The sequence below is a fragment of the Eschrichtius robustus genome, chromosome 1 (assembly GCF_028021215.1).
Source record: "Eschrichtius robustus isolate mEscRob2 chromosome 1, mEscRob2.pri, whole genome shotgun sequence".
Lineage (NCBI taxonomy): Eukaryota > Metazoa > Chordata > Mammalia > Artiodactyla > Eschrichtiidae > Eschrichtius > Eschrichtius robustus.
This window is the reverse complement of record NC_090824.1, coordinates 113,195,122-113,211,455: the sequence shown is the minus strand read 5'-3', so window position 1 is coordinate 113,211,455 and position 16,334 is coordinate 113,195,122. Positions and strand designations below refer to the sequence as shown.

Below are 16,334 nucleotides of genomic sequence, written 5' to 3'. Positions count from 1 at the left end.
GTTAGAGCTTTCCCATTTCTATGGAGTAGAAGGTCCAGAACAAACCCACGAAACAGTGAACTTCTAAATATTTTCATGTTTACTTATCCACAACACATCTTCTCAGCTTCTGTGTAACTCAGTCACCAACTGGCTATAACTAACTTCCCAGGATGACACATTCACAATTCTGATTCTGGATTGAAAACCAGGAGGAGCTGCAAACAGAAATTTAAAGTTTCTAAATCTGTTTTAAATGGAAACTTCGAAGTATCAACCTCCAAGGAAGGTATGATTCAGATGGCTAGCAAACTCAAGAGATTAAGGTTCCTTTAATCTGGTACTTAGTATCAAAGAAGCTGCCCTGCCTTCCCAGTTTCTGCAACCCTCTTCTTCCCCCTTTCACCTCCCCACCTGCAGGCTCCTCTGGTGGATAGGAAGAGGGCTGCTCCAATCTTCCTGGATTTGGCAAAAAAAAAAAAAAAAAAGGTGCCCTGGCTGTGGCCCTGCCTCAACTTCCCACTTTAAATAGCCCAGCCTGCTCCTGCTCGGCTGCAGAAAATTCAACAAAAGCTGTTGCCCACAGCTGCCGCTCTTGGTCTCAGGACTGCCTCTCCATTTACTTCAGACCTCTTGTTTTGCCTGTTTTTCTTTGCTCTCCGTGTTGTTCAGATGAGGACCCACGTGTTTTCCCAGGAATCTTCCAACTGCTGCTCTAATCATTCCCCAAATCCCTGTTTGCTGGGTTGCCCCCTGAGCCTCACCCTTTGCACCTTGGAGGCAGGCATTGCCATATGCCTGGCCAGCCTCTGGGTGCCATTCACTGCACCTTTGCTGGGCCTCAGGGTCTTGGGCAGCAAACAGGACACTAACATGTACCTGCCCCCTTCTGGTTCTAACCCTTAGCTTCCATCTTGTCCACCATCTGAACCCTCTCCATGGCCAGCACTATACGTGGCGGGACACCTTGTCCAGTTTCCCTGTCCAAGGTCCGGCATTCTGTCCCTGAACCTCAGACTGGGGACTGAGCTCTGTTATTGGCAGACTGCTTGCCAAGTGGACTGTCTGCACCTGGATGGCCTTGCTCCACACTGCTTCAGGTGGCTGGGATGTCCCCAGACCAAGCCTTCCTAATCAGTCCCATTCTTCTTTGCTGTGGTTGACCAGGACATGCCTCACCTCACTCTAACATAAGTCCTCAGCAAAGAGTGGGTAGCAGGAAAGATTAAAGAGAGGCTAACTGAAAAAGCTACTTCTGAGTTTAACCTTTATAAAACATAGCTCTGTTAGGTTATTTCACATGTAAATCACCAATAACCATATTTAAACCCAAGTACAAAAGCACAGTCAGGAGTCAAACATAAGTGAATTGGGAATTTCCATGTCACTGTGTCCATCTTGTGGTATAGATAACAACAGAGGGTGATTACATGTAAGAAGTAAGTAAAGGAGAAGTAAATGCACAAAGGAAATCAAGCAAAAATCAAAGCCTGTCTGGAAAAAAAAGAATAAACAGTTCCTCTTGAAGGAATGCTACAATAAAACTTAAAACACTGTGAAGATGATGAGGATTCCTATGACCATGTAATAATGTGCTTCTGATGAAGGGCTGACACCAAAGGCCAGTGGAAAGGTATCTGTGAGATGTTATATCTGAAGTGGAGAAATGAATGGTCATCCTGCTCTTCTAATTGCTAACAGCACATATTATGGCTGCATTACCCAGGTCATTATTCTTTGTGATGGCAGCTGCCACTCTTGTTCGTGGTCCTTGCTTGGTAAACTGATATCCAAACTTGAGGATCCTTGAATTCTCCTCGAGCATCTGGGCAATTTCCATCTCTACGGCTGTTCCCAACTGCTGTCTCTGATTGCAGGTGTGGACACATACAGAGAATGGCCAAGAAGGAAGAGGGAACAGTTACTCGCATGGGAAAGATGCATGGCTATTTGTTGGATAAAAAGGCAAAAGTCTCAAATTGAAAGGGACAAAATCACTTGAGGTATTTTCTCTACACAGTTATTTGAGAACTGTTCCTTGAGGAGAAGCAAAATCCAACAGACAGCTGAATCTGCTGGCATGTTAAACTGAAAAGACTAAGCAAATTATTTATGAAGGAAAAGACAATTCCAGATGTAAATTAAAGCAAAACTAATACTTGGTGTTTCCAATTACCCCAGTACCTGCTGTTTAAACAAAGGGTGTTTTTTTAATAGTGACACTGTCTTATAGCAATCAATCCAATTATGGAATTTTCTGTTCTGGGGTCCATATCCAAAAATAACTGAAGATGGGCCATTCTCTCCCAACAGTCTCACTAGGAGATCCTCAAGAGGCTTTATTAAAGTGGTTTGAACTGTAGCTAGTTGAATTATCGAACACTGAAGGGGTTATTGGGCTACAGGAAAATCCCCTAAGTTTTTTAAGTTGGTGGAAAGAGGCTTTTTGTCTGTTTGCTTTTTAAGTTGAGACATCGAATAATAATTTAAAAAGTAGAGTTAAAAAATGGGGCATGTAAATTTAGGAATTTACAGTTAAATTTAAGGAACATAGTATATTTTTTCATACTATATTCATTAATTTTTTTAGAAAGTACAAAGAAAAGACAAACAAAAAAAGTGTATAAAATATAAAAGCTCCCTTTCCCCAGTATTCCCATTCCCCATAGAGAAAGCCAGTTTGGCATGTAGTCTTTGAAACATTTTCTGTGCATTCATATGTCTACGTAATCACATGTACATCTACGCTTTTTTTCACATAAATGGGTCACACTAGCATATTGTTCTGAAACATGTTTTTATTCTTCATTTAACATTAAGAAAATCTTTTCATGTAGGTAAGTATGTTTCCCTCATCCTTGTAAACAATTGCGCAGCATTGTATTGTAGTAAGTGATCATAATTTATTTAGCTATGCTCTACTGACTGCTACATTCCTTTCCATTCCTATTCCAAACTATGCTATGGTGAACTTCCCTTGCACACAAAGTACGTCCTGGGGCATTTCTGCCAGTGTGCCTGTAGGGCAAATTATAGCTGGGCCCAAGAGTAAGCATGTTTCAAATTTTGATAAATTACTGACTTACCATCAAAGGTTGTGACAATTTTTACTCCTGCTAATAGTGTTGGAGAGCTAGTGTTCCCTACTTTAGCCAACATGGGATATTATGAATCTTTTTCACCTCTTTCAATCTAAGGGGTAAAAATTTATTTCACTTGTATTTATTAAATTGCTTTAATTTGCATTTCTCAAATTATGACTAAGAACAATTAATTTTCTTATGCATTTGTATTTCTTTGTTTGGAAACTACCAACCTCTGTCATTTGTATATTTTTCTACCAGCTTGTGGTTCCTGTTTTTAAAATTTATATATTAGGAAATTAGCCCTTTGTCAAACATGCTAAAAAAACTTTGCTCAGTTTGTCTTTTGACTTCCTGATTAAGACCTTTTTTCATTTTCATATAGTCAAATTTATTAGTCTCTTAGATTTCATGTCATGTTGAGGAAGCCTCTTTACTTCTCATTTCTTCCATTTGTTTTATGATTTCATATATTTTAATATTTAAATCTTCATTTTACCTGGAATGAATTTTAGTAGAAGAATTAAGATAGAGCCCCAATGTAATTTTGTTCCAAAATGCTAGTGAGTCACAACATTGTAAATCAACTATTCTCCAATAGAAATTTAAAGAAAAATGCTAGTGAGTAGTCCCACCATCTTTTACTTCATTCTTTCCCCGCTGAGTTGAAATACTACCTTGCTGCAAAATTCTCAGGTGTACTTGGGTGTGTTTCTGGACCCTATGGCTTTGCCAAGTCTATGTCTGTGCCTGAATCATGCAATTTTGATTAAATATATATATATACACACACCTTTTAAATATATTAAATATATTAAAATATGTAATATATTAAGATATATTTAAATATATATATATCTTTTAAATTTGGAAAATTTAAGTATTGAGCAGATGAAGAAGAAAAGTTAATGGAGGAATTTTTGTGTTCTAGGCAAGTTCTAAGGCTTAACTCTGTTCCTCTTCTTTCTTTTCATCCAGCAACCTGTCAAATGAGTCTCTCCCCAAGAAATGAACAAAATGTGATATTTCCAGTCAGAAAATAACAATTCAGGGTATCCACAGTATAGAGATTACTATTCTCAGCAGCGTAGGGCCATGGGAGGGAGAGGCAGCAAAAAAGGTAAGAGATACTGACCTCAAAGTTTCATGAGCAACTTTAGTTCATGACACACTTTCAGACAACGGGGCTGTATTAGAGATTGAGACTTGAGCTAAGGTCGGGGCTGCCATAGTTATGGCTTATGCCCCCGGGGGCGGCCAAAGGTGCTATCCAAGGGCAGAAGGAGCTCAAGATGGATGTAGCTGACTGAGGGGGATGACATAACACCCCTCTATTTCCCCTCACAAATCTTAGGCATTTGGAGTCTTAGATTTGGGTAATATACAGCTTGAGCGTGCTGTGGTGATAAAAGGATATAAGAGCCGAAGAAAATTATATTGGGAGGAGGGCATATAAAAGAAGGGGAGAAAGTAGTAGAGCATAGAGCATCTTTCTTTCTTAGCCTGAGTCTTTTTTTTTTTGATTTGAGATCTTTTGTGTTGTATAAACCCAGGGCAACAAATGGGCACCAAAATTTCTTATAATTTGGATGTTTCTCTTTTTTATTTTAAGTCACTAAATACAAAGAAAAAGAAACAAAAGTTAAGCACACAGTCCTTCAGATCACCTTTTTTGTGACCTTTTCTCTCTACTCAAATTTATTTAGCAGTTACCCATCTGTTTCATTAATATGCATCACTGATTATTCTTCTCACAGGGGCACCTGATTAAATCATCACTTGTTTACCTGGAGCTTAGTTATGGCAGCTCACGCCAGTGCTGGATTCTCAGCAGGCCTTCATTTTGGTGCAGCTGCCTGCTGCAATGATGCTAAATTGGTCTCAGCTGCTGGCCCTTCCTGAGGAAACTGTCTTAGAGATTATTTTATTTCAAACCCTTCACTGTACAGATGAGGAAACTGAGGTCTACTTCTAACAGTCTACGAGTCAATGAAGAAAATTTGGATGGAAGAGAAGTTTTGAGTCTGAATTTCCTTCATTGGAATAAAGCAAATAATTTTTCCAATTGCTTTAGAACTTAACACTCTTATCACAAGAGAAGCCATTTCAGAGGCATATTGCGAGATGAAAGTTGAAAAATTACACAAATCCATCCCTAGATGACTGAGGATGGGAGATGAGGTTTGATGCTTCAGAGGAATTTAAGAGAGCAGACTTTATATTTCAGGGTCTTCTTCACATGCATTCTAAAAAGCTACTCTATTCTAATCTTTCAGGATTTCAGCTCATTTAATAGGTATAAGGTTGCTAGATTTAGTAAATAAAAATACAGGACACACAATTAAATTTGAATTTCAATAAATAACAAATAATTTTTTAGTATAAGGATGTCCCAAATGTTTCATGGGACATACTTGTACTAAAAATAATTCATTGTTTATCTGAAATTCAAATTTAACTGTATTTTATCTGGCAACCCTAACTAGGTAGTATCTTACAAGGAACTGGTAACAAAGCACGTGGAACATTATTTCAGATATGGGGTTTCACAATGGCCTGAACCAACACAGAAAGTTAAACATACTTTGGAATGAGGTATCCAATTCTGTCTTAGCACTCCTGGAAATATTTACTAAGAGTCCTCATAACTTCTTCCTGATACTAGCCTATTTGATATATATCCCTGAGCTATCACTTCTTTTCACTCAATATTTCCCTCTAGCTTGTTTTCCTACTCTCCCACGCCCTAATTTACTAGCAGCTGGACACATTAGGATACACAGGAGCGAGCTTCCTAAGTGTGTACAGCCACGTGTGCACATTCCCAGGGATTCACTCCACACCTCTGCAAGGGAAAGCTGTTTTGATAATGCATCCCTTCTAGGGAGGGTGAGAGTGAGGGAGTACCTGTCTCCTGGTGGGGTTCCCCTGCTCCCCTGGCAACAAGGCTCAGGAGGAGTCTAGGGACAGAGGACCTGCACTGAAACAGCCCACTTGTTCCGGTTAGCAAAAAAAAAAAAGAAAAAGAGAGAGTAGAACTATTCATGGGATCTGCTGGGGGTCTCCAGGCTTAGGCAATAGTCTTGGGTGGGACCCTGGGGTTTCATCACATCTTGGAGGGTCTAGACCAGGGATTTTCCTAGGCATGCAGGGGTCACTTCCCCTACTGCCCGTCCCGTCACCCCACAGGGGAATGCTCACAGCACAAGTCTCCTTGCTTTCTCTTCTTTCTGGTCCATTCCAAGGCCCTTTATTCCAACTATACAGTGTCTAGACCTCGCAGATTCACTGAATCCCACTGCAGACACGTCCCTGTAGCCAAAGGGGAAGGGCACAGCATCATGCTGAGAACTGAGAGCTGCTGTCTGGGAGCAGGAACCAGCTGAAACCAGCAGAGCGACTACAGCAACACTGTAGGCTGACGCTGGGAAAAAGAGGTCTTCGGGGTACAGGAGGGGGTGGCTCCAGGGAAAAGCGGCTTGCTTTGGCTGTTGGTGTGACCTGGAGCAATGCTGCAACAGAGCTGAGATTGTGATCACACTGTGGGTGTGGACTACTACTCTAAGCCAGGCCATCTACTAGAACCCCGAGTCCTTGAAACAAGGCTCTGTGTCCAGCACCAGACAGCAGGAGCCCGGGACTGCTCTTTTGGCTCTGGCAGCTGCTAACCAAGGACAAGGAGTCTGTTTCTGGGTGTGGCCACTCTGCTTTTCTCATAGTCCCAGCGAGAGGCAACAGCTAGGCTGGGGCAGGACTGCGCTGAAGTTCCTGCTAAGAGGCAAGGATGATGAAGGCTGAACAAAGCAGCTGTCAACACCTCTGCCCCCATCTCCTCTTTTTCCTCCTCTGGTGCCTGACTAGCGCAGGGCTGGGGAGAGCTTTCTGTCTCAGGCTTCCCCACTGTACACCGTTTAATCATTAATATGCTCTCCCACACACCCTCCACATGCTGGAAGCTGTCATAATTTACCAGAAAGCCAGAACATCAAACTGAGTCACAGAACTTTGTCTTTTAACTCCCTCCATTGTGGTATTCCTCCCTTTCACATGTACCCTGTGAGTTAACTGACCTGGTTGTCGATCTTGATCTCTGTCAAGGTGTCATTTTCTTTGAGTGACTCTACAAGGGCCAGGATCCCAGTACCAGTGATAAAATTGGATTCTATGTTTAGACTTTTCAAGGTCTTGTTTACTTTTAGCATATCTGCAAAAGCCTTATTATGTGAAAAAGAAAATAACCATTAGGGTTTCTGAAGATTTATTTACTAAGCTTCCCACCCCCACATTAAATACATATTTTTTACAGTACTTAAAGAAAACCTTAGTTAAATCATACTTTCACCTCCAAGTAACAAAGATAATAATTTAAAAATGCAAAAAGATAGTTCAGTTCAGCAGTCCAGACTTATGAATTTCATATACATGCAAAACTTAAAAAAAAAAAACTGACATAGAATTAACAACTTTGTTTTATTAAGTAAGGACATTAAAAAAAAACCTCACTACCATCTGTTATCATTGTCAATTTTTTTCTTTTTTTGAGAAAAGGCATTTTAACATTAGGAAAAGTGTAGAAACGACACAGTCTCATAATTATTTCCCTTTTACTATGAATGGATAAAAATTTTTTATCATTGACTAGCATTTGGACACTACTTCAGGTCATCACAAATCAGGATTTTTCAAAGATAACTTTTGGAACAAAATCAACACTCAGTGGCAGAACCGCTAAAGACTCCTCCCAGTTCAAGACAGCAGACTGTACACATGAACCTGTCTGCTCCCTTTATTCCCAAAGTTTCCCACTGTCATGAAGAAAAGATATAATTTTTAAGTGGCTGGAACTCTCACAGTGCAAGAAAACAAAAAAAGAGGGCCATTATCTTGAAGAATTGCTAAAACACAGAAAACAGAAAGATTGGTGGAGAAATTAGTACAAAATTGCCTGAGATGCCAGAGGTAAGAGCTGATTAGGGCGTCTCATTAAAGAGCTACCTTAGGAACAGGTGGATCAGCTAGAGCAGGTGGCGAGCACACCATCCCTCCCTGTGGCTTCCCTGAAAAAGAGCGACTGCCTGCATAACCATCAGTGAGAAATCTCCCAGGAAGAGGCTCTAGTGAGGGTGCTAGGTCCCAAGAGAGAAGCAGTGCAGAAACTGAGGCACCTCCAGATCTTCCACCAGATACTGTGTCGGAGAAGGGAGAGGAGAGGCGGCAATTGCCCAGGAAGGAAATATACTGAAATGTATCCCTTGCAGAGTGAAGCCCTACTAACTGGAGCACTTGCAGAGGACTCCCTGGTTGCCTGCCAGCTTCTCATGCACACACTGCAGGGAAGGCCGCCAATCAATTCACCTGCCTGCACTCACTCATTCAACCAAAAAAGACTATTTATCAGGCTTCTACTGTATGCTAGCAGTAGAAAAAACAAAAATCCCTGTTCTAGGGAGCTTATATTTGAGTAGGAGAGGCAGAGTCAATAATTAATAAATAAAATATGTGGCCTGTCAGTTGGTAACAAATGGAGAAACATAAAGGGGCTTCCCTTATAAGGGAGAGATCTGTTGGTGAACCAGATCGACATAACAGGAGAGGAAATAGTCCCGGTTTACACAAATCAGTTTTGTTCTCTATTTGGAAATATGACCAGGCAACCAACGATTACTAGACATATTAGGAAAACCAACACCATGAAAGAGAAAAGCCAAGTTGACCAAACAGGAGAACATGCCATACAGGGACAGAGATTATTCGGAAAACAGAAATATGTAAAACTTCTAATTGTTATAGTCTCTCTGCACCCTGCCCTACTTCAAAAAGAAAAGAAAAGAAAAAGGAGAAAGAAAAAACATTGTAGCCGTAAAATAAATAAAGACTGGCTATTACATATATTTTAAAAAAGAGGACAAAGAACAAGAAAAAGTTTTGAAAATCTGTACTACATTGAAATTTTAAAAAGCAATGGGCAGGGCTTCCCTGGTGGCGCAGCGGTTGAGAATCTGCCTGCCAATGCAGGGGACACGGGTTCGAGCCCTGGTCTGGGAAGATCCCACATGCCGCGGAGCAACTAGGCCCATGAGCCACAACTACTGAGCCTGCGCATCTGGAGCCTGTGCTCCGAAACAAGAGAGGCCGCGACAGTGAGAGGCCCGTGCACCGTGATGAAGAGTGGCCCCCGCTTGCCGCAACTAGAGAAAGCCCTCGCACAGAAACGAAGACCCAACACAGCCATAAATAAATAAATAAATAAAATTAAAAAAAAAAAAAAGCAATGGGCATTTAGAATTATAAAATGATCATTGCTGAAGAGCAAGTTGGTGATCTAGAACACGGAACTGAGGATGTTTTAAAAAATGTAGAGTGAAAGACAGAGAAAATACAAGAGAAATGTTAGGAGGTATGGAGGGAAAGATCCAGAAGCTCAACATTCATCTTATTGGAGTTTCAGAAGGACCACAAAAAAAAAAAAAAGACAACAGAAAGGAAGAAACTATAAAATAATAGGGAAAAATTTCCCAGAGTTGAAGAAAGCTTCAAGTTTTTATTTGAAAGAACCTGCTGGATGCTCAGCAGACTAAATAAAAGACTCATATGTGGGCACATACAGGTGAAATTTCAGAACTCCAGGAGAAAAGAGAGAGTCCTAAAAGTTTTTAGCAAGAAAAATTTACTCACAAAGGAACAAGAATCAGGCTGCCATTAGTCACCAGATTTTAAGGCCCATGAGAACAGAGATTTATATATTTATACAGCCAGATAATTGTAAATGCTGGTGATGTTTTAATTTTTTTGGAGTCAACCTATATACATAACAGAATATAATGACATAAAATGTATAAAGCTCAAATGTGTGAAATGATAGAATAACTACAACTCAGAGGTAGAAAAGGAAGGAGGAATAGAAGGGAGAGTGAGTACAGAACCGCCCTCATCTTTTCTAATGGAGAATCAAAAATTGTCTAAGATAAGAAATCAAAAATATAAGTGCATGTATATTAGTGCTTTTCTACCCTGGTTGCATATTAGAATGACCTGGAAGCTTTAAAAAATATAGCAGTGCTTGGGCCCCACCCCAGATGAATTAAATCAGAATCTCAGGCTGTGGCCTGGACAGTTGTTTTTTTGTTTTGTTTTGTTTTTTGTTATTGAAGTGTAGTTGATTTACAACTGCATTTTTGAAAAGCTCTCCAGGTGACTAGTGTTCGGCAAGGATTGAAAACCACTTTAATTAAAGTCATACAGACAATGAGAAGAATGAAAAACAAACTGCTAACAGTGATTGCTCTGGGGAGTAGAACAAGGAACTTCTGAACTATTTTAACTGCTTTTATGGCAGAAAAGACAAGAAGAAGGAAGAGGAGAAGGAATCCAAATTGGGACAAGAACAGGGTTTCCAACCTCGGGTCTACTGACATGAAGCTGGATAATTCTTTGTTGTGGGAGGTTGTCCTGTGCATTGTAGGAGGTTTAGCAGTCTCTGAGACCCACGAAATGCCAACAGTACCCCTCCCAGTCATGACAACCCAAAATATCTCCAGACACTACCAAATGTTCCTGGAGGGCACAATCACCCTGAGTTGACAATCGCTGGACTAGAAGAATAATCAATCCTGTGTATTAGTCAAGCAGTTGCTTGAACTACCAGGAAGCTCAAGGATTTGGACTGATGTTATTGTACACCATGTAAACTAAAGTGCATTTATTCAGTGCTAGGTCTTTAGTTAGAATTAAGTGTATGCATTTTAATTAGAGCCCCAGAAGGGAATGCATCAAGCCTTTCCTTATGGACGCTCCAAGCTTTGGGATTTACTTCTATTTCTAGACTAACAAAATGTCAGAGCAATTAGGCCTTTGTAAAAAAGTTGTAGGACCTCTTGGCAAGTAGCCATTATCCTGCCAATTTCTTTTAAACTTGAGAAAACACTTTTCACATATTGAACAAAACAGGGAAGAGAGATCCAGCCAAACATAACCCTGGGCTGTAGGCCCAGGTTCACCACAGTTCAGCGAATATTTGAGCATCTATTACACGTGCTGGGGATAATAACATTAGTAAAACAAAGACTAGATTTCTTAAAGGTTACATAAATAATTAGAGTAGAAATACATTTTTAAAGAGAAGGTTTTGCTTTCAGTACTTTACAGAATTGCCCGGAAAAGCAGTTTCCCGCACTGTCCAAACCTGTACCATCCCAGTGGTAGGCACAGGACACAGGTGGCTATGAAGCCCTTAAAAAGCGTCTGTTCTGAATCAAGATGTGCTGTAAATGTAAAACATGCATTGGATTTCAAAGATGTAGTATGGAAAAATACTGTAAAAGACCTCATTACATCTTCACATTACATTTTGAAATGATGATATTTTGGATATGGTGGTTTAAATAAAATACATTATTAAGTTTAATTTCACCGTTTTTTTTTGTTTTTTTTTTAATGTGGTTACTGGAAAATTTAGTTACACATGTGGCTTACATTTGTGGTTCTCATTTTATTCCTATTGGACAGTGCTGTCCGAAACTTCTGATTTTTATGTGGCATATCTGCTAATAATACGTAATAGCATTTTTTTACATATTTGGGCCTTTTCTCTACATCGGCATTAATTACTGTGGCAAGTTTCATTAATACTCCCTGCTATAGGTGTGATTATATGGAAGTGCTTGGAGCATGGCAAACTGAATTTGATTACAGGTCACTTAAGTTTGCTTCCTGGCTTGGCCACATGCTGGGTAATCTTAGTTAAATTACTCAAACTCTGAGCCTCAGTTGCCACATCTGTAAAATGGGGATAATGTCATCTCACATACACATAGCTGGCCTATATTCACAATAATCCCACAAGTACTTTGTTGAATCTGTTTCTCAACCTTACATAGAAAAGTCTCTTGAAGCTCTTGCTTTAATGCTGATTTGTAATTCTCAACAGCAAGTTGAGACAACAGCAAGTTCTCAACAGCAAGTTCAGCCATAATCACAGTCTGAATATCTCTGTTGCCTGTGGGGTAATCAACCAAATTACAACCTACAGAAAAGTTCTTTCCTGACTATAGCACAGCTGAAAGGGGAACTACCTTGGGTTCAGCCAGGTGCGGGCTGGACCATGTGAAGCCATCCAGGCATAAGGCTGAAAGAGGCTTTTCTTTTCACACCCTCAAGGATAATAGTTTTTCCTTGCAGTTGTATGGTTTGCTTGTCACATGGCATACATTCAATACATAGTTGTTGGATTAAAAACAGTAACAAAGAGATTATTATATTTGAAATTTATTTAGTCCATTTAGCAAGTTATCTATTTGACTTAGAGTAGAAGTTAGACTGCTTACTAGTAGGGCTGACAATGAACTATACACTATTTGCATCCCTGCCATTTTACTGTAAATAATGTATTAAACAGAAACGACAAATCATTTATTTATCCCTTTAGTTACTTACTTACAAAATGGACTGTGAATATTTTTGCTTTATTGAAAACAAGCCTACTAAAGGCAGAGATTATAACACAAAATCATACACAGATAAGAACCCTTAAATTGCTAAATTCACCTTACCAATAATCTAGTTCTGCTCTTTTGCTATTTTAATGATAGGTTTCAAATTCAAAACTGCTTTCAACCTACAAATTTAGATATGTAAGACTTGCTGGTGAAAACATCAGTTCTGTAGCTTAGCCCTTCTTTTACATGAGTGCTTAATTCAAATTTGCTATCGTCATCATGGAAATATTGTCTAATGCTGAGAGGTTGGAGGGCATGTTCATTCATTCATTTAACAAGTATTTTTCAAATATCTACTCTGTGCCAACACTGTGATGGGTAGTCATTACTTTCATGTTGTCCGTTTTTAATGCTATTTTTTTTTTTTAACTTATTTTTGGCTGCGTTGGGTCTTCATTGCCGCACACGGGCTTTTCTCTAGTTGCAGCGAGCAGGGGCTACTCTTTGTTGCAGTGCACAGGCTTCTCATTGCGGTGGCTTCTCTTGCTGTGAAGCATGGGCTCTAGGCGCGCAGGCTTCAGTAGTTGCGGCACGTGGGCTCAGTAGTTGTGGCTCACGGGCTCTAGAGCACAGGCTCAGTAGTTGTGGCACACAGGCTTAGTTGCTCCGCGGCATGTGGGATCTTCCCGGACCAGGGATCGAACCCGTGTCCCCTGCATTGGCAGGCGGATTCTTAACCACTGCGCCACCACGGAAGTCCCTAATGCTCTTTTAGGTCTTCCAAAAGACATGTTACTTTAAATCGCATCATCAAGTCAAGAAAACTTTCGTTTTTCTAGCTTAATTCAAGTGCTGAGAATCAGATGCTGTAGAACCACTGATGTAGCCTGATGCTCAGGCTTCTGACAACTGCCATAGTTTAGCAAATGTACGACAGTGAGACACAGTATGTAAATATAGCATAGCTTGGTGGTTAGGCATCCTGGTTGTGGAACAAGAAAGACCTGGTGGTGAATCCTGGCTCTGCCACTTGCTAGTTGTGTTACTTTGGAAAAGTTACTTAACCCCTTTCGGAGCCTCAAATTGCTCATTTGTTAGAGTGGGAACTAATAATAGTATATATACCTCACTGTATTATAGTGAGGATTAGGTGAGATGATGCGAGTAAAGCACAGAGATCAGCACTGGCATTTACTAATTGCTCAAGAAATGGGAGCTATTAATAGGAGGGTTAACACTGATGATGGCAATGGCAGTAGTATTTACTTGGGTCCAGGGGCTTCCTTATTTACCTGAATTATCTAAAGTGCATAGAAGGAATAGGGCTTTTGGTTGTTTATTTTATTTTTTTCATATTCTGGTTAACAGTATCAAACAAAAAATGTTTCAAGATTTGGTTGTTTAAAATATTTTTGAGACACATTAATCCATTTCAAAGATTAAAATGAAATATATGTTAACATTTTTTATATGGGCCGAGTTCCTGTAGGCTTTGGGGGGGGGTGTCTCATAATATCCATTTACTGGGACAGAATGTTACTGTAGATACAAACGTTTCAGAAAATTTGTACTAAGCGCAGAACAAAATCTAAATATTTATTTAGCTAAATACCAAATCTAATCTTGTTTCTTTCTCCAAAAAGTGTAGTGCTAACAAAATTCTAGTGAATTCAAGGTGCCTGACAGTTGGGTTCTTGTTTTACTGTCTCATTATAACTAATTTTGTTTATTAACTATACAAAAAATAAATTTACCCGATCTGAACATTGTTAATTGATAAAACAAATTAAAAATAGCTTCTAACGAATTAAATATTTTCATGTTATATTTCTAAGAATTTTACTCACAATCGCCACAGGGTCATTGCTGCGGGTTGCGGCCAGGCTGAACTTTTTCACGTGAGTATTGGTCTCCAGAGCCTTTGCAAATTCCTTCAGGGTTGGAATTGGAATGTTCTAAGATGAGGAAGACACAGATCCTTGATGAATCATTCTGCAGCACCTTCACCCCAAGCTAAGGACCAACAGCTTTTAAATACCTTGTATGTTTAGATGTTAGCCTCTCTAAAAGACATTCATCACCCATTCTCTAGCAACCAACCTATCCTAAACCAAATAGCACCACTTAGTGTCCAATAAGGGAATCTAACACAATGTGACATTCTGGCATCACTTGTTTACCCTACTGTCCAAATTATGCATACAGCACACTTTCCTCTTTTCTTCTTTCATTCTCTATATTTTAGTCAGACTGACCTGCTTGCCATTCTTTTACCATCCCATGGCCTTTCTTTCGTCCATACCTTTAGATATGCTTTTCCTTTTGCCTAGAAATTCCTTTATCCTTTGCTCTAATTCCTACTCAGCCTTCAAGACCCAGCAGAATTATCACCTCCTTGGTTTATTGGCTCTCCTAGGCAGGATCAAAATTTTCCTTATCTGCAATTCCACATGTGGGGGCTGACCACATCATGTTGTAATTATTCGTTTAGTGTTTTTCTCGTAATTTAAGTTCTTCAGAATGAATACCGCGTGACCCTTACTTCCTCTTCCACAGCACTTAGCGTAGTACTGGGCACTGGGGAGGCAGACAATACGGGGCACAGCTAGAGGCTAATGTGAGTTCACAGAGCACTACAGGCCGGCTCTGTGACTGTGGGCAACTGAACCTCTTTAAGTCCCACTAAGGATTCAATGAAATAATGAATTTCAAGTATTTAGCAAAGGATATGGCACATAGCGAGTACTTAATAAAAATCAGTTAATATTATTAAATGCTAGAAATTGGCCCAAAAAGAATGAGCAAAAAAGATGTCAGGCAGTGCTCTCTCTCTCTCTCTCTCTCTCTCACACACACACACACACATCTTACCCTCCCTTTGAGAGTGACATGACTTATGGTCAAAGCAGAAGTGACAATGTATGACTTCAGAGAATAGGTCATAAAAGGCACTGTGGCTTCCAGCTTAGTCTCTCTTTTTTTCTTTTGGATCACTTGCTCTGGGGGAAGCCAGTTGTCATGATGTGAGGACACTCAGGCAGCCCTATTGAGAGATCCACGTTCTGAGAAACTGAGGCCTCCTGCCAACAGCCACATGACTGTGCCATCTTGGAAATGGATTTCTGTGCCCTCGTCAAGCCTTCACACAAGTGCAGCTCTGGCTGACAGCTTTACTATAGCCTCATTTGAGACCCTGAGCCACAACAACCCAGTCCAGTCACTCCCAGATTCCTGACACTCAGAAATTATGTGAAATAATAACTGTTTGTTGTTTTGGAGTAATTTGTTACTCAGCAGTAGATAACTAATACACTGTGTATAACACAAGTACTGTGATTCTTTTCAAAGAATTCTAGGAATCACTCTTTTTTTAAAACCCATTTCTTTCAAATAGGATATTGTGCCTCAAAATCCAGTGAGTACACAGAATTTTAAACAGCTGTAAAACAGGCAATCAGTCATCTCCAGTAAGTTTTCTGACCTCAATGGACAACAATCGTAATGAAATACCTTAATGTTGTTGAGGTTGACTTCTTGCAGGCTGGGGTCATTGGCTTTCATCTGCTGCAGACTTACTTCCACATTTGTGGGATTGGGTGGTTCCTCAAATACTGGCTTGACCTTTTCACCTTTGACCACATCTAAGACACAAGTTTTAATTTTAAAAATAAAATGTAAGGGCTCTCCCATAAAAATCAGAGATGACGTCCCCCAAAATGACCTTCCTTTCATATGCTCTGTTTCCAATAATACTCCGATATCAATGACAGTAAGCTTACTCTCAACTAAGCAAGCACAGGAATGGTATGGTTCTGAGTTACAGCCTCAAAGCTTGCTG

General features: G+C 39.9%; 1 protein-coding gene across 4 annotated transcripts in view; it reads right to left on the bottom strand.

Annotated features, from left to right (window-relative positions):
- Positions 1-16,334, bottom strand: part of TMOD2 (tropomodulin 2) — a 50,559-nt gene that overhangs the window by 8,019 nt on the left and 26,206 nt on the right. For 2 of the 4 annotated variants that reach the window (XM_068551656.1, XM_068551652.1), the window contains exons 6-9: positions 16,007-16,137; positions 14,344-14,451; positions 7,133-7,276; positions 1,702-1,846 (exon numbers count right to left, since the gene is read on the bottom strand). In XM_068551656.1, the coding sequence (XP_068407757.1) occupies positions 1,702-1,846; positions 7,133-7,276; positions 14,344-14,451; positions 16,007-16,137 (528 nt within the window). The remainder of the gene's footprint in view (positions 1-1,701; positions 1,847-7,132; positions 7,277-14,343; positions 14,452-16,006; positions 16,138-16,334) is intronic. The other 2 variants (XM_068551665.1, XM_068551670.1) reach the window with 2 other exon arrangements.